At 35.0% G+C, this 18,476-nt stretch overlaps 1 protein-coding gene and 1 non-coding gene across 3 annotated transcripts in view; both read right to left on the bottom strand.

Moving 5' to 3' along the window:
• mbt (serine/threonine-protein kinase PAK mbt) overlaps positions 1-18,476 on the bottom strand; it is a 68,151-nt gene that overhangs the window by 43,349 nt on the left and 6,326 nt on the right. For both annotated transcript variants that reach the window (XM_069828241.1, XM_069828242.1), the window contains exons 3-5: positions 17,487-17,699; positions 13,400-13,555; positions 8,344-8,550 (exon numbers count right to left, since the gene is read on the bottom strand). In XM_069828241.1, coding sequence (XP_069684342.1) covers positions 8,344-8,550; positions 13,400-13,555; positions 17,487-17,699 — 576 coding nt within the window. The remainder of the gene's footprint in view (positions 1-8,343; positions 8,551-13,399; positions 13,556-17,486; positions 17,700-18,476) is intronic.
• Positions 9,567-9,643, bottom strand: TRNAC-GCA (transfer RNA cysteine (anticodon GCA)). The gene has a single exon. It is a non-coding gene; the product is annotated as a tRNA-Cys (tRNA).

The following is an 18,476-nucleotide window of genomic DNA, read 5'->3' as shown; positions in this document are numbered from 1 at the left end:
CACTGTGAGGGATCCGGTACAATATCAAAGATGAACTTATCTGTGCTATAGGGCGGTCAATACGGAACATCAACAAAGATGGACGCACTGATAGTGTACGCTGCCTTACAAATGTTTGGAAAAAGGTAATAAATATATATATTTACTATATTGAAAGTACGTAAATGTTGTATCTCTGTGAATAAAGCCATGTTAGAAATATCGAACTGTTGCCATTACTTTTTATCCAACCTTTTGTATAATGCATATAATATGGATAAACAGGAATTTAAAGGATCATCATGACCAGGGAAAGGATTTATATGTAAATACATATTTACTTATAAAGCTAATATAATTTATATTTTGCATTATCTTTATGTTTCACAATGTGTAGGGTTGAAAAATCCTACTTTTATTTTCCATATTTTTCCATATTTTAGAGTTTAGTACATATTTTCGTTAATTTCCATATATTTTCCATATTTCATATAAAACAGTCCATATTATATTAGGTTTAACAATAAAACAAAACAAAATTCCATTAACTTTTAAAAATACATTTCAACAATAGAGATTTAAACACATGTTCAGTAATCCCTTTAACATCAGAGTTATTTGAAAATTAGCAGTCCTATCAACAATGGGAAAGTAAGTTACAAAACTGTATTAATTTAATTTAAAATTTTTAACAGACTTCAGTTGTGCAGCTCAACAGTTAAATGCCAGTCAGAGTACACATAGGTTCAGTTTTGTAAATCATACTATAAAGACGGTAAATATGCCAAAAGTACGTCATTCAGTCAATTTAAAATCAAAACTAACAAGTTACATTTCAGAATTTAAAGAAGATGGTTTATCAACTGACAATAAAATATTATTTTGTAATTTGTGTCAGTGTGCAGTATCATCTACACAAAAGTTCCTGGTGCAACAACACATTACAACTAGTAAACATCAGGCCAACAAACAACTAAATTCCAAGCAGAGACAATTGTTTTTAACACAACCAACAACATCGAATGTAAGATCTGAGTTTAACATCGACCTGTGCCGTTCTCTCATCTCTGCTGATATTCCTCTCTACAAACTAAAGAATAAGGTCTTCAGGGAATTCCTTGAAAAATATACTCAACATACAATCCCGGATGAGTCAACACTTAGGAAGACGTATGCTCCATCCATCTACGATGAGACAATACAGAAGATAAGAGATGAAATTAAAGATAGTTCAATTTGGGTTTCCATTGATGAGACTCCCGACAAAGAAGGTAGACTTGTTGGTAATGTAGTTATCGGTTTGTTAAGTGAACAATATTCTGAACGAATTCTTTTACATTGTGATGTTCTAGAAAAGTGCAATAACAAAACTATAGTTAAACTGTTCAACGAAGCTATGGGTATCCTGTGGCCAAAGGGTATTATGTACGATAATGTGTTATTCTTTATTAGCGATGCTGCCCCTTATATGGTCAAAGCTGGACAAGCATTATCTGTTGTATATCCTAAATTGACTCATTTTACTTGTGTGGCGCATGCATTTCATCGTGTGGCAGAAGTGGTCAGAGACAATTTCCCTAAAGTAGATTTGTTGATTTCATCAGTGAAAAAAGTATTTCTCAAAGCTCCCAGTAGAGTTAACGTGTTGAAAGAAATGTACCCTGAAATTCCATTGCCACCAAAGCCAATTTTAACTAGATGGGGTACATGGCTAGAAGCAGTTGAATATTATGCCGAACATATAGACTCTATTAACAATGTTCTCCTTGCATTGGACTCTGAAGATGCAGTCTCAATTGATACTGCGAAAACAGTTACCTGTGACATAAGTGTGAAGAATGACTTAGCTCACATTCAGCATACATTTTCATGCATCATAAAAACGCTCAAAAGTCTCCAAAATAGGCACCTTTCACTATCTGAAAGTTTTGAAATTATAAATAGTACTGTGGAACAACTGAATCGTGGTAGAGGTAAAGTTGCAGATGCAGTAAGAGCTAAGGTGGACACTGTACTTTCAAAAAACCCTGGATATGAAGAACTACAAAAGGTTGTTGCTGTGATGAGTGGTGAATCAACAGTGAAGATTAACTTGGACTTATCCCCAGCAGACATTGTGAAATTGAATTATGTACCAGTTACTTCTTGTGACGTCGAACGCTCTTTTAGTCAGTATAAATCTATCCTCAGAGACAATAGAAGAAGATTCACTTTTCAGCACTTGAAAGAAATGTTTGTAACCTATTGTTATGGTAACAGACAATAAAAATTGTGTTTTGTTGAAACTACATTGGAAGATAAGGTACGTCCATTATATTTTTTGTTTAGTTTGATTAAAATGTACCAATATTTAACGTACATAGTCATTTTTTTATAATTTTAAGTCCATATTTAATTCCATATTTTGGTAAAAATCCATATTTAATTCCATATTTTGGTAAAAATAACTACATATATATTTACATATTTCATATATTTTTAGTCCATATAAATCCGTTCCCTGATTAATAATAATAATCATCATCATCATCTTTAACAGTCTTGGATTAGGCCTCCTGGCCTGTTCCGCTTCCAGAAGAAAGTTGATCTTTCCATCTCTTCCTTGGTCTTCCGATGTCTCGTTTTCCATGAGGTGTATAGTCCAATAGTCTCTTGGGTAGCCTATTGTTGGGCATTCTTAATACATGTTCATACCAGTTGTTGCGGTAAGATTCTATAGTATCCATAATGCGGTGATATTCAATTCTGTTCGTAAGTCAGCGTTCCTTTTATGGTCGTAAAGAGTATATCGTGCAAGAGGTCTTAGCAATCGTATTTCAGCAGCTTCTATTCTTCGAAGTTGTCCTTTCGTTAATGACCATGTCTCTGATCCATATAATAATGCCGGGACTGCCATAACTTTATAGAATTTCAAAATTGTTTCTGGTCGAACTTTCTTTAATAGAGTTGATTTGATTGTCTTTAACAGTTGCTGAAATTTGGCAAGTTTAATATCTACATCCCTGAGTTTATATAAGAAAGATTGCAGCCAAGATAGTTGAATGTGTTGACTTGTCCTATACAATTATTATTGATTGCAATTTTGGATCTTACATGATTCTTTCCTTGGAAGGCCATGATTCTGGTTTTATTTATAGAGATTTCCAAATTATAATTTTTTACTATCTTGTATAGTGTGTGTATTGTAAGTTGTCTTCAGAATTTGCTAAGATTATCTGATCATCTGTGTAAAGTAATGTGTTAAGTGGGAAGTTGCCAATCATAAAATTTGTGAGCAATTCGTCTTCCCACTTTTTGGTAATGTTATTTATATAAATATTAAATAAGGTGGGTGACATTGGGCAGCCTTGCTTTACTCCTTGATTTATTGTTCTAGCTTCCTTGCTTAAAGTGTTATTTACTTTTAATTTGATTTTTGTGTTTTTGTACATATTCTTGATTGTATAAATTACATGTTGGGGTATTCCCATTTCAACTAAAACATCCCAAAGTTTTGTTCTGTCATCTGTATCGAATGCCTTATGGTAATCAATGAATGCCAAGTGCGTTGTTATATTAAATTCTCTATGTTCAACAACAACAACAACAACAATAATAATAATAATAATAATAAACGTATGAATGAATGCGAATATGGTACATAGTATACCACGAAAATCGTCTGCAGCTACATTTAGATTGGCAACAGGCCATGACTGTTTGGCCAAACACCTGCATAGAATTGGAATATATCAGTCCCCTAACTGCCCATTGTGGAACTCAAACCAAGCAATGGATTCGGAACACCTCAAAATCTGTGCTTCATTAGCTGACCATGATAATATCTTTGAAAAATATTGGAGTGCAAGAGGTCAAATGACTTTATTGTCAAACGCCTGGCATTAGAAAACAACAACATATAAGTAATAAGTTATCTCCATTAATACCTTACGACCCTTGATATTTTTTAATCCTTGAAACTTAAATTCTTTAAGACGGTATGCAAAAAGGAATAACTGCCATGGAAAAGATCCGCATCTTGAAGCGAAGGTTGTAGCTTTTTTTAAAGTAGGATGCTCCTTCCATTGGTAATATAAATATAGATGCCGCCGGATTGCATCCCCCTGAAAGACATATAAATTGTCACTTTGTCACTTGCTTTTCCATGTTCCTTTTCTTTTCCGGGGTTTCAAGTCGGGAAGGTCCATCCACTTACTCATTCAAATTAAATTTCTCCTTTCCTATTTTGAGAGCCTCTGCAGTATTGTTTACCACCTGTTGTACAGGAATAAGAAGCCTACCATCGTCTCTTCTTTCTCGAAATAGTCCCGCACATTACAAACCATTTCTCTCGCCTTACTTGTAAGAGGAGCACCTTTTCCGTTACTTCTAGACCTCTTGCTGTCCCTTGTAGCACTCCTTTCTCCCTCTGAGCCCGGGGTTCGTTTTGTGCCGCAGGTGTGATGCCTTGCGACCAGGGTTGTTGTAATTTAACCAGACCCAAAAAAACCATATGGGTTTTTTTAAAAAAAAACCCCTTCAATAAAACCCGACACAAAACCCAAAAAAACCCATATATTTATTTCTCGTAATTTAATCAACATACAAAATATTACAAAAAGGTGCATCATATTTATTTACTATAACAATTTGTCAGCAGAAGTTATTAATTAGGTAATGTTTCATTATAAAGAAAAAATTACTTTCATCAACACAGTGTTTTATTGTAGAATGGTATTAATATTAACTACATCACAATTCAGTCCTTCTTAACATGCAGAAATCTGTAGATCTTCACTAATTTCTCAGCTTTTTCCTTTCCTAACTTATTTCTTAACTTTGACCAAACAAGCCCATAGGTGGAGAAGATGCTCTCAATGGATGCAGTGCTGGCAGGGCAAGAAATTAAACTTTTCACAAAGCTAATAAATCCTGTTGGTAAGTTCCCCTTTTTTGTTGTTTTCAATTCCATTATTTTCCACCATTTTTTGGACTGAACTGTTGTACAACTGCGTCAGAAAACATAGTAGCAGGAAAATAATCAGAATCAGCAATCCTAAAAGACATAACACTTGTCACCCACTCTGGATGAATCTCTGTGAGCCAATTTTCTGCACTTTCCTCTTGATCTGCAGTTATTCTTGCCCCTCTGAATCTTGGATCTAACATATTAGCAAGATAGTGGAAGGGCAGGCTGCCAACTTAAGAATATTTAATAATAATTTACCAATCTTTGCTTATTTAATTTACCAGTTTTTGCTCATGAAGTAGTTCTTAGAATATGTTGGTGTTCTGAATCACTTAGTCACGAAATTGAACTATTTAATACCCATTAGAGAAAAACCCAATAAAACCCATAAAAACCCAAAGAAACCCATAAAAACCCAAAGAAACCCAGTAAAACCCACTGGGTTGGGTCTTTTTTTAAATACCCGGGTTTTTCTCAACCCTGCTTGCGACATTGTATAAGTGAAACACACGGACACTATAAATTGCGTTTCAAATACACTCATAACTAAATTAAATTTAAACTCAAACTAATTCTACCGTCATCAACAACAAGATACCTACGAAAACAATAGCCATGACAGAACATCAATACTTGCTGTAACACAATAACGAAGATTCAACACTTCTGAACAAAGCAACTGGCTACCACGTGCTCACTGCAATGGTGATGCTTTGAAGCAGCTGAACTGTCAATACCTTTCTAGTTTTGTATAGACTGTAATGCCTATCCACTTCACTTGTGTGATTCAGGTTCCATATACTGGAGATAGATGACAGGACTGTGACCCATTTTCAAGTTGTATAACACTTTGGCAGCCATGTTATGCATGATATGTTATTTTATTAATTACAATACTATGTTGTTGCTGTTTTTGTCGAATACTGATGAAGTTTAACTAGGTTACCAGGTTGAGTCATTTTCTCTTTTGCTTCCCAATACAGTCCTAATTCTTCTTGGCAGAACTGTTTTTTCTCTCCACTTTACAACAGGTTAGATGGTGATGTTTCTTGCGAAGTTGACCAGACTCACTGCACAGTGCACATCTTATTGCAACTTCAGATTTTCCTGGCATATTCAGACTGTGTGTCTGTTGAACGTTTGCATACATTTTTCCTGCTACTGGTACTCTTTTGGATTTTAGTTGTTAGTTATAAATTCCTGTGTGATTTGTTAAAGTACTATTGTTCCTTTTTAGCGAGCATATTTGCCATTTCGTTTTCCACAAAACCTACATGCATAGGGATCCATTGTTGCAGTTGTTATGATACTATGTAAAATTCTATCATTTAGTTAGCTGATGTTCGGTTAAAAGTAGGGCCCAGATTCTTAGGTAAATGAATATTTCATTAGTACTTAAACAGGAACTCGCAAGTTTCGGACACTGCCACATGTCATATATATATATATAAAATTATTATTGGGTTATTTTACGACGCTGTATCAACATCTAGGTTATTTAGCGTCTGAATGATATGAAAGCACCGAAAATTACCCAGCATTTGCTCCTATTGGGTTGAGGGAAAACCCCGGAAAAAACCTCAACCAGGTAACTTGTCCCGACCGGGAATCGAACCCGGGCCACCTGGTTTCGCAGCCAGACGCACTGACCGTTACTCCACAGGTGTGGACCTCTATATATATATATATATATGCAAATGTTTTTTTCGTAAACTAAATCGAAAAAAACATTTGCTTTGGAACTCTGTTGTAATCCATTTTCTCAAAATGTTTCTAATATTTCAACGTCTATTATATCATTGCTGCACCTCCAAAATCCGCTATGTGTTTTTAAAAAGACTTTGCAGAACAAAGAGAAAAGCAATGTCACTTTTAATTCCCTTGATATTCAAAGCTACTTTCGATATAATTTCAACCATTACAAGCAAAATGACGAAATTATACCGAAAGTAGCTTTGAAAATGCAGGGAATTAAAAGTGACAATGCTTTTTCTTTGTTCTGCAAAACTGTTTTAAAAACACATAGCAGATTTTGAAGGTGCAGCAACGATATCCTTATTTAAAGCTAATTCAGATATTTCAAGCCTCTCCCTGATAACCTGACTTACAATCTTCCAAAACATCAAATATACAAAATGCATTGAACAACTTCTGATCTAGAATCTTTCGAAGTCCACCACATTAATCTTCTATAAACTTTACAAACATGCATCTATAAACATGACTGACTTACAGGAACTACTCTTTTTTATTCAGAATCTGACATAATAATAATAATAATAATAATAATAATAATAATAATAATAATAATAATAATGGTTTATTTAACCTGGCAGAGTTAAGGCCATATGGCCTTCTCTAACTCTCTAATACTCCCCCCCAAGCTTTACAAAGAAGAGATGAGTATTTGCATATACAATGAATTTCAGGAAGAATGTCAATCAGTGAGGTGTTACCAGCAGTGGTTCCTCTATATGAGCACAGGAGCATGTGAACACCTTAAAAACCAACAATAATCATACGCATTACTGTATTAATATTATTACATCTATTACTTTCCAATATGCAATTACGTTCCTACATTTTTCGTCTCGAGAGAATGTCCCGTTCATTTGTCCTTAAATCTCCATTGAACAGGTTGACAGCAGCTCGCACAATTTTTCTCTAGCAGGGTGAAATAGCCTCAGGTGAGAATATTTTCTGGTTTGTTACAATGGTTACAATAGCTCTGGCTCGCAGAGGTCTTAACATGCTAATGACAGAGAAAGAGAGATGTTCCATCTCCCTTGGGTCTGGCATCCTGTTCCTTTCTCCCTCTTTCCTCTCTTTACTGTTTCTTTTCAAAATACTGTTACGTACGGGGGCTGATTCTGTTGTCTTTTGTTCAGCAAAGTAAGGAAAATACAAGCTGTATTGGTGCGTATTGAAAGTTGAAAGTCTTGAAACAGTAATACTTGAAGTTTGGAGACAGACGTGTGAGAAATTGTGTGTTAAATTAAAAGAGGATTAAAACATTCCTCTGTAACACCATGAAAGAAGGCTGATTAAGTGCATTGGCTATGTTGGAAAAAAAAAAAAAAAAAACTTAACAACATTAGAGACTTCAATTATAAAGTTATTGATAAGTTTGCATCTCTCAAAACTAGGCGCATGGAGTTTCTCTACAAATAAATCCAGATATTCAACACCATCTACAACAGCAGTGAATGTGAGCCTTATGAATTAATTTTACTCAACTCTTGTTTAATAGTTTTAATTTTGGTTTTATATGCATAGATTTGGTGCATGCATATTAGAACTCGTTTATCTCTGACATGTGATTCAGCTATACGAGAATATATCAGTGTGTTCGTTACTCATATTTGTTTGTGAACACCTATCAAGAAAGGCACAAGCCGCCAATGGGTGTTACTCACCTTATTGATGTTGTGTGGAACCTGATGAACAAGTTGAGATATGGGGCGTTGCAGCTGAGTCGACTGTGGACTTGGAGCTGCGCTACTGGCTGCTGGTGTTACAGGGTTGGCTTGAAGATGAGCTGGTCTCACTGATGGATAGGCTGAACCCATGGTATATGGACCTGGACCTTCAGTACCCGGAGGACCGAGGCTGTTATGAGGTGTCTGTGAAAGGTTCAACATATAATAGTAGTGAGTCAGTGAACCATGGATCTGTTTAACTCCGACATTACTATTACTACTGTTCTCCAACCAGAAGATCAACCGTGAAAGGAATGTGCTTACTATTGCATCATCTATTGGAACGAAGTAGATAAAAAATATTTTCGTTATAACGTCAGTTTAAAAACCATGCGCTCTCCTGCATATGTTATTTCCTGTATGAAGAGATTAGAAGACCAGGAGATTAACTGTAATCTAATTTTGTAAGTAGGGTAGTATCAATATGCCTGTATCAATGTTATGGTTTGTGCTGTGAGAGCTAGCCAATAGAGATAAGAGTACCCACGTGTGTGACCTTATGACATCTTATGACACCAACATTCATTCACAGCATCATCCCGCTTTCCTTCATTCCCTGGAGACTTTCTCGTGGTTGGAGTACAGTATTATGATTATTATTATTTTCTGCTGTTGGAATTTCTTCGTTTCTTGTGGTAAACTTCAAATATTAATTATTTTTAGGAGAGACTGACTATTAACATATTGTGTATGCACACACAGAACAAATCATGGAATTTGTTACTAGTTGAGGATTCTTACCATACCTTATCTGTACCTTTAACCTTCTATTAAAAAATACATACTGAACTCAAGAGACCATCTTACGACTTTCAATGTAATTATCAAAGATATTATGAATTTCAGCCATTAAATAATTGACAGCATATACACTGAAGTAACTACTTTCTTCCTCGATTAATTTGCCCCAAAGTGAAGTCTATATTATTGAAGTAACATAAAATTCTGAGTTTATCATCTCTTTAAAAAAATAGGATTTAATAATTATGCGAGAATGACTGCATATCATCTTCCAGTTTTTTCCAATATTTTGTATGAATATTCTGAGTTCTACATCACATATTCATTATATATGAGGTCTCGCCTACCTCATTGAATATTACACGACTATTATGAAGTAGCCAATGTGTATTATCATCATTTAATTCGAGAAAAATTCGTTCCGGCACCGGGAATCGAACCCGGGACCTCTCAGCTCTGCGTGCTGAGTGCTCTTTCCAACTGAGCTATGCCGGGACACGATCCACGGTGCTGGCCGAACTCCTCTCGTTGTAATTACAGAGCTGAAATGTCCCGGGTTCGATTCCTGGTGCCGGAACGAATTTTTCTCGAATTAAATGATGATAATTCTTAGTTCTGATAATGGTCATTTTGGGTATTAATATAACAACTGAGATAAAACCAGTGCTTTTTTCTGGCACCTTTTTGTTGTATTTTTTGCCACGGAACCGAGAAATATGTTAATAATTATGTCTTTAACATAATTTTTCTTTGAATCCACTTATGCCTTGAATATCTTAAAGTTGGACGACAAGAGGTTAAAAATGAGAAAATTCCCATGCGCTGGACAGTAGTCATCTTCCCATCCCCCATAATATATTCTTCACAGAGTTCCACCACCCTTTTCTCAAGAAGACTACTTAAATCACCATGGATGGACTGCTGATACCATTTACAAAAATTAATTTTTGTAATATATTTTTCATAAAGATAAAGTGATGAATACATCACAAATAAAACATCACTATTCAATATTGCATTTCATTTTGTCAATGCAACTAAGTATAAGTGATTAATTACTTTGGCAATGACATTTGAAGTCATGTGTGAAATTTTAACAAAGGAATGTGCCCATCTAATTCTTCATGGTCATTGTATTTCGTCTTGAATCATAATATGTTGTAAAATACATACACTAAGGAAATATTTAATGAATGAACAAGAATTTAGAGTAACCTATTACAATTGAAAGTATGTGTTCACTGTGCAACTGATGTACTAATTGTAGAGCTAACTGCTTAGATGTACTAAGTGGGACTAATAATTATCTACTTCAACTCTTATCACATATAACTAAATAAGTATACGCCTATGATCCAAAATCTACACCAGAGCACATCACAAACTCCAATCACAACTACAGCAACATAGACACCAACATGAAAATACTACACATTCAGTCAAAAAATCAGAAATTTGACACACTAGAACAATACGAAATTTAGAAACATACAAAAACACACCCCCAGCACATCCTGAACACTCAACTCTATTTCAAAACACACACCCTTTTCGACACAATCATAAACACACCCCATCACAATAGGAAACCAGAAGATAGTGTGGGACCTTCACTAGCCTTTGGACAATGAAGAATAACACTTCGAAACTAATCAGCCAGGTAATTTTCTAAAAGTTAACACGGTACAAAAGTTGTAAAGTTAATCAATGGTCTTAATTTACATAATAATATGAATATACATATGAAATGTCACTGTTCACTGCAAAAATACCAGCTCGAGTTGTTAATTTTTTTGTATTCATTTCTTTTAGAATATCTTACCACATAATACCTACTGTTAGAGATAGTCGAGTATTTACATAACCTAGGTTTGGTTTGGTTTCACTTATTTAGAGACATCCTATTCAACCGATATAGTCTGATATTTTAATATCTATGTTAATTCCAATTTGAAAGCCAAATCACTATGAATATTACTGTAAACAATACAAATCATCATGTAAGTACGTTACTGGCATTTAATAATATACATTACTAATATAATGTCACTAGCAAGTCAAAGTAATTATATTCATTGCTGACATCCGCACTTCATCTAAAAAGATCCCATGATCTCTTTTCCATCTTCATTTTTTATTTACAGCAGCAATATCGCCTTACCATGATCTCTTCTGTAACCTAATTACATGCTAAAACATGGTTAAATACTGCCAACATAAGCATAAATCAGTGGCTTGAAGTTTACCATCAATTAGTGAATATTTCAGAATGTTTACATATGACAATAATGATTACTATGGTTTTCAACAAAGAAAAATTTGATAACACAATCTCAAGGGAAAAAATGGAACTCTCTGCATCATAATCCATAGTTAATTTCCGATTTACTACGCAAATCGTCTGTAGCTGCATTTAGATTGGCAACAGGCCATGACTGTTTGGCCAAACACCTGCATAGAATTGGAATAATCAGTCCTCTAACTGCCCATTGTGCAATTCAAATCAAGAAATGGTTTTGGAACACCTCAAAATCTGTGCTTCAGTAGCTGACCATGACAATATCTTTGAAAAATATTGGAGTGCAGAGGTCAAAAGACTTTATTGTCAAATGCCTGGCTTAGAAAACAAAAACAACAACAACAACAACAACAACAACATGTCCCCATTCTTTTGCCTTGTGTTAAAAAAATGAATAACATACAAAAGGGTTCATAAGTAGGTATGCAGTAATACATTATAGTTTTAGTAAATACAAATAAGGATTACATACCAACAACAACAACAATCACATGACATCAATCAACAATAATTTAACTGTCTGATAGATCCGTTATCGATTGTAATCCTCATTTGTCAGTTAGTATTAACTTATGCCATTCCTGTCAGCTTTTTACATACAGTAAAACCCCGATAAGACGCTGTTTAAGGGACCGTGTGTAAACCGCGTATTAACCAAGACTGCATATTAGGCGGGTATACTAATTTTGACTTATATACAGTATCTATTAGCATTCTTCTTTACTGAAATACATGATTCATGAAAGGTAATACAGTATTACTCTATTATGTAATTACTGTACTGTATGTATGTACGGTACTTAATTCTTTCGAAAAGAGTCATTTATAGTTGTTTACCATGTGCGTGTTCTGCAAGTCCTCATGTTTACCACACTTCACTCTCTTGCGCTTACATCCTCCCGACGTCGCAACTGCAGTGATCGAGTCGCGATTTTTTATTATCGTTCTTAATGTCCATGATGGGATTCCTAATGAATAAGACAGCTGTTTCTGATGAAGAGTACTGTTTTCATCGTAATTTCGTAAGATTTCCAATTTTTCCGATACAGAAAGCATTTTTCGTTTAACACGCATTGTAATCATACTCACAGACACTTCAATACACAAGGACAACAAACTGACCAGCAAAAATTTCCAGAATTTTATTACGGTCGAGTGAGGAATGTTGCTTGAGAGAGAGAGGATTAGCAAGAGGGTGGATTATTGTAACTGTAAGCTGTGCAGGTAAAGGGTCCAATAAGAGAGCGTAACAAGAAGGTTGGGTATTAGAATAACTCTTCTCGGGTTCTCAGCCAGCTGAGTTGGAGATTTGCGTCTAAGCTTTCGACGACTAGCTCTGCCATCTTCTTCATTATTTGAAGAAGATGGCAGAGCTAGTCGTCGAAAGCTTGGAAGCAAATCTCCAACTCACCTGGCTGAGAACCCAAGAAGAGTTATTCTACATCAAATGCCAGGAAAGCCTCAAGTCATACAGATTGGGTATTGTATAGTATGAAGGTTTAAATGCGCAGGTAAAGAGTTGAATACCAATACTTTTCAGGTTAATGGCACCAGTAAGTTCAATAGCCAAAATGTTTCATTGCTGTTACAGTACATTGCTGAAAATTACATCGAAAATATTCCACAAAATCAGCATATTATGTGGGAATTGAGCGCAATAAACGAGGTATTTTATAAAGGCATTATATATGAAATGTGCAAGGACTGGACAAAAAAAAGTGTATTACACGGGATAGTGTAATAAGCGGGCGCGTCTTATTGAGGTTTTACTGTATATTTATGCAGAACTGTCTGGTGGAGATTAAATGTAGTAAATTCAGTTTCGTGACAAGTATACTCGGAATTTGTTGCAGCAAAATATACTTGTTGTCCCTACTGTATGTCCTTATATTGTGGTCAGAGGATCGAACAAATCCAAAATACAAATAAATAATAACTTGCTAAGATTCTTACCTGCGGAGGTAAATTGCCATTGACTACATGATTCTGGTAGTATGGTGGCAGACCTCTATATTCAGGTACCTCTTGTCCTGGTGGGTTTATTGGTGACCTGACTTCATGGCCCTGATTCCACTCAGCTGGAGACCCATCTCTGATACCAGGCTTCACCTAAAAAAAAAAATCTGAATATATCTCTTTTTTTTTTAATTTTACTGCAAAGTTCTTCAAAAATAAAGTACAATTTGATTTTGGAGAAACATGAGATGAAAGCACAATGAAAAATAATGAAATCAATCAATCTTCTTAAGGTATCCAGCTGTTTGCTGACAACATATAGTCCACTGTAGTCTATTCAGTTGTTCTTTTTTTTACGAAAAATGAGGGGTATTTTCATCGGTGTTCATTATAGATGCCTGTTGTTAGTAGCCAGAGTTGGGGTGTATTCAATATATACTGAAGGGCTGTGTCTTCTGCAACCGGTACTGATGATTTTAATTTACTTCTTTTGTGGTTTATGGATGCACAGTATAGAAGAATGTGTTCCAGATCTTTATCATGATTATTACACCACAGACAATTAGGATTATCAGAAATGTGAAAACGGTGTAGGTACAATTGAGTGACAATGTGACCTGTTCTAGCTCTTGTTAAAAATGTTTCAATATGTCTGGGCAAGTTTTTGTACATTTCCAGGTCATTTGGTTTCTTTTGAACAGATTGTAAAATTTTTCCTTTGTCAGAAGAGAGCCAATTGTTGATCCATAGGTTTGTAAAATGAGACTTTACTGAAGCAAAAGCAATGGATAGAGATATCACTTGAAGAGGTCTTGGTTGCAAATATGTTGCCTGTTTTGCAAATTTATCGACTTTCTCGTTTCCAGGTATACCACAATGACTAGGTATCCATTGAAATGTTATTTCCTTTTGGAGCTCTTTTAGTTTACTTAGTTGTTTCTGAATTGGAATAATTCTATGTGCATATAGGTTTGGTACATATTCAATTATATTAAATATAGCCCCCTTGGAGTCAGTAAGTTGTTGTCGTTGTTTTCTAATGCCAGGCGTTTGACAATAAAGTCATTTGACCTCTTACACTCCAATATTTTTCAAAGATATTATCATGGCCAGCCACTGAAGCACAGATTTTGAGGTGTTCCGAATCCATTTCTTGGTTTGAGCTGCACAATGGACAGTTAGGGGACTGATATATTCCAATTCTATGCAGGTGTTTGGCCAAACAATCATGGCCTGTTGCCAATCTAAATGCAGCTACAGACGATTTTCGTGGTAAATCGGGAATTAACTGTGGATTTTGATGCAGAGAGTTCCATTTTTTCCCTTGTGACTGTGTTATCAAATTTTGTTTGTTGAAGTCTAAGTATGTAGATTTAATAAATCTTTTCACAGAGTAATACGTAGATTTAGTAACAGGTCTGTAAGTAGCAGTGCTGCCCTTCTTTGCTAAAGCATCCGCATTCTCGTTTCCCAGGATTCCACAATGGGATGGAGTCAGTAAGTATGCAAATAAATTTTTCAGAAATTTGAGTAATACACTGAAGAGCAGCATCAATAGCTAGCAATTCAGTGTCAAGACTGGAGGAGGATGAACTAAAAACTAAAAAGCTAAAACTCCAGTTGTGAACGAAATTCCTCCATGGAAATGGGTGATTCCAGAACATAGCATACGAATTCCAGGAAATCATTCCAAAACCGATCCTCCGTACATTCTTAAGTTAGATGCCATGGAACTACTCTGCAGCACATATAAAGATCACCTTCAAATTTATACAGATGGATCTCTAAATCCCAATAATGGGACATCAGGAGCAGGGTATTATATTCCAAAATATCAAGAAAGTTATTTCATACCAAAAATAATGAAATGAAGTAAATAATATTACATAGTGTTATACAAGTGAGTGTGTAAAATGGATAATGAATCGCTCAATACCGTTACACAAAGTTTGTTAATGTCTTCATTAGAAAATTTAAGAGAAAGGAGAATGGTTTTGGTTAACTTAAATAAAGTTCCCCTAGTGCCAAAAAGAAGTCCTTTCTATTCCCATGTATTAATATTCATTTTGTATCGCTCACTGAAGTGAGGAATACATGGATTGTAAATAGACTTCTTTTCATCGTTAATGTTATTGGCTTGTTGATCATCCTTTTCAACATTTTAATGGTGTAACATAATCATTTCAGACGGGTCGACATATTTTAAATGCATTTTAATGTTGTAACACAGTCATTTTCAGATGGATTGACACCTACCCTAAATTTATTATATTGTAATTGTTTTTGTTGTTTTATTATTGTTGTCATTGTTATTGTATTACCACAACTATTATTGTTCTTTCTGTGCTTTTTTATTAACAATATAAAACTAAAATCAAACAAGAACCCATTCAAAGGAAATTATGCAAGATGAACTCTTCAACACAGTGTTATCACTTTTTGCACAATTGTATGGATATGGTACAATCTTAAATGGTCCGTATGTTGACACGTAAATTGATTTTTTTGGTACAATTTGACATAATTTGGTATAGCCTGTACTTCTTTATTTCATAACGTGAAAACAAACTTTTACTAATGTTTTAAAAGCTACCAATGTTAAATTACAGGTAGCAAGAATATGATTATTGTCAATGATTAACAAACATAATTAGTCAATTTGAAATTAAGTTTAATAATTGGTCTCAGACAGAAATATAGCTTGGGTAGGGGCTATTTATAATAATCAATATCATGCAGCAACATTGAAGCTATATAGCTATAGGCTATTCTTAAATGAAGTATTGATGGTTGGAATTGTTGGAGCTATCAGACAAGTTTCAAATAACAGTCACACAACTTTGAACATTAACCAAAGTTCGAGCTTTAAAAAAAAAAATAGTATGTTGTAAAAGCCCATTCACATCATACAGGCCTGTTTAAAAACAAATGTTTTGAAGATCACACACTTTCCACAATAACAGATAGACACATCAAGGCATTAAAAAGCTTTCTGCTTTCTCTCTTCCTTACCCCCCTTTTCTTTTTTAATTGGGGAGGACTTGATCCTCCTTAGCCCCCGTGGGCACGCCACTGTAATTGGGAATATAAATTAATTGCTTTTAAAAGTGAAAATTTCCTTTTCTTTAATGCTCTCATTTACTGGTATTCTGAAAATAAGTTTCTATTGTTGACACGATGATACAGTATAAATAATTGCGAAGTTGCCATAGGACAACATTGGGTATTATGTTAAAAAAATACAACTCGTATTGCTGTAAATATAGTAAAGGAACAATGTTAGTTTCCTGACACGTTAGGTTCGGTTTGTTTAGGCTTTTGGTATGTCTTGCATGTACGTTTTTTGGTAGATACAGAGATGGAAAGCATAAGTGACAGGTTGGCTTCGGTTTGTTCAGGCTTTTGGTGTACCATGCATGTACGTTTTTTTGGTAGATAAAGAGACGGAGCTACCGGCATAGCTCAGTTGGCTAAGGCGCTTGCTTGCCGACCTGGAGTTGCGTTCGGGTGCGGGTTCGATTCCCGCTTGGGCTGATTACCTGGTTGGGTTTTTTCCGAGGTTTTCCCCAACCATAAGGCAAATGTCAGGTAATCTATGGCGAATCCTCGGCCTCATCTCGCCAAATATCATCTCACTATCACCAATCCCATCGACGCTAAATAACCTCGTAGATGATATAGCATCATTAAATAACAAAATAAAAAAAAAAATACAGAGACGGAAAGGATAAGTGACAGGTTGGGTTTGGTTTGTTCAGGCTTTTGGTATGCCAAGCATATATGTTTTTTTTGGTGGGCAGGTACACAAGCAGAAGTATAATTTGTGTTACATTTTTTAAGTTACTTATACACTTTTAGTCATTCTTAAAATTTGGAGTTTGTTAGAAACTTAAATTGTGTTTTTCCGCCATTTTTCAATAATTTCAGTTACAGAAAAATCATGAATTATGGCCATTTTTGAAAGAAGAAAAACAAAAAAGGCCATCATAACAAGCTACAGTTTCACCTTCTTTGTTTATGTAGGTTTTCTCAAAAAGTGTTTATTAAAGTTTTTTGTAATTCAAATGCTGCTGCAAGTACTTACATAAGCCGAGTCTCGAGGGTCACGTCGATTACTGGGATACTGATGAGGAGGAGCTGTCATCACCTCTCCTTCAGGAACAGAAGGTGGGACATTTGCATTGGATCTGTAGTCCCTTCGTAACCTTGGAGGACTGGATGAACGTAATGAGTTGGAACGTGCAACATTGGAAGTTTTTGGAATGCCATTAAGTCTTGGATCTCCTCTGACTATAGTCTAAACAGAAAGAAAAAATGGAAATTATAAACCACAATTGGTGCCATACATAATCATTTGCTTACTGCACTGTTGTCATATGTACAGTATTATGTACATTACAAATACCCTAGTCATAGGACAGCTTTTTGGAAATAACTTTAATTTATTTTTACTGAAAATTATTAAACTAGAATTAACTGATTAGTACACTGTACATACAGGGTGATTCAAGAGGATTTACCGTCCTTTACGGAGCTTATTTCTGAAAACATTCTGAGCAAAAAATGCCATATAAAATGGGTCATATTCTCAATATTTACAGAGTTACGTTTCGTTATTGGAATGCATTGCTGTGAATGCGTGATCTTGGTCAGCGTGCAGTCAGCAGCCAGTGCGAGCGCTAAGGAAATCAAAGATAGCCGTATGCAGTTACGTAGCGCGTCGAGTGCCATTCACAAGTGTGTGGCCAAGTGTACTCAAGCGGACGAGGACATTTTTCAAAATGTGTCGTAAACTCTCCAAGACTGTAAATTAGGATGCAAAATTGAACTGCAAATAATTAAGTTGGTGGAAGTGGTGTGATTTGTAATAACTGTTGTGATAAGTGAGTAAGAATAATGTAATTTTCTAGTTAAAAATAGAAAAAGATGTCTGTACAAAGCAACTAAGGAGTTCACAGCACATTTTTAGCTTCGTAATTCTTGCCAATTAAAGAAATGATACTTCTGAATGGTTCATTCTCTATTTGTATTATTCTTTTACCTTCAAACTAGAGAAAAAACGTATTTTACAAAC

The sequence above is a fragment of the Periplaneta americana genome, chromosome 6, assembly GCF_040183065.1.
Source record: "Periplaneta americana isolate PAMFEO1 chromosome 6, P.americana_PAMFEO1_priV1, whole genome shotgun sequence".
NCBI classification, from domain to species: domain Eukaryota; kingdom Metazoa; phylum Arthropoda; class Insecta; order Blattodea; family Blattidae; genus Periplaneta; species Periplaneta americana.
This window is presented reverse-complemented; position numbering and strand designations above follow the sequence as displayed.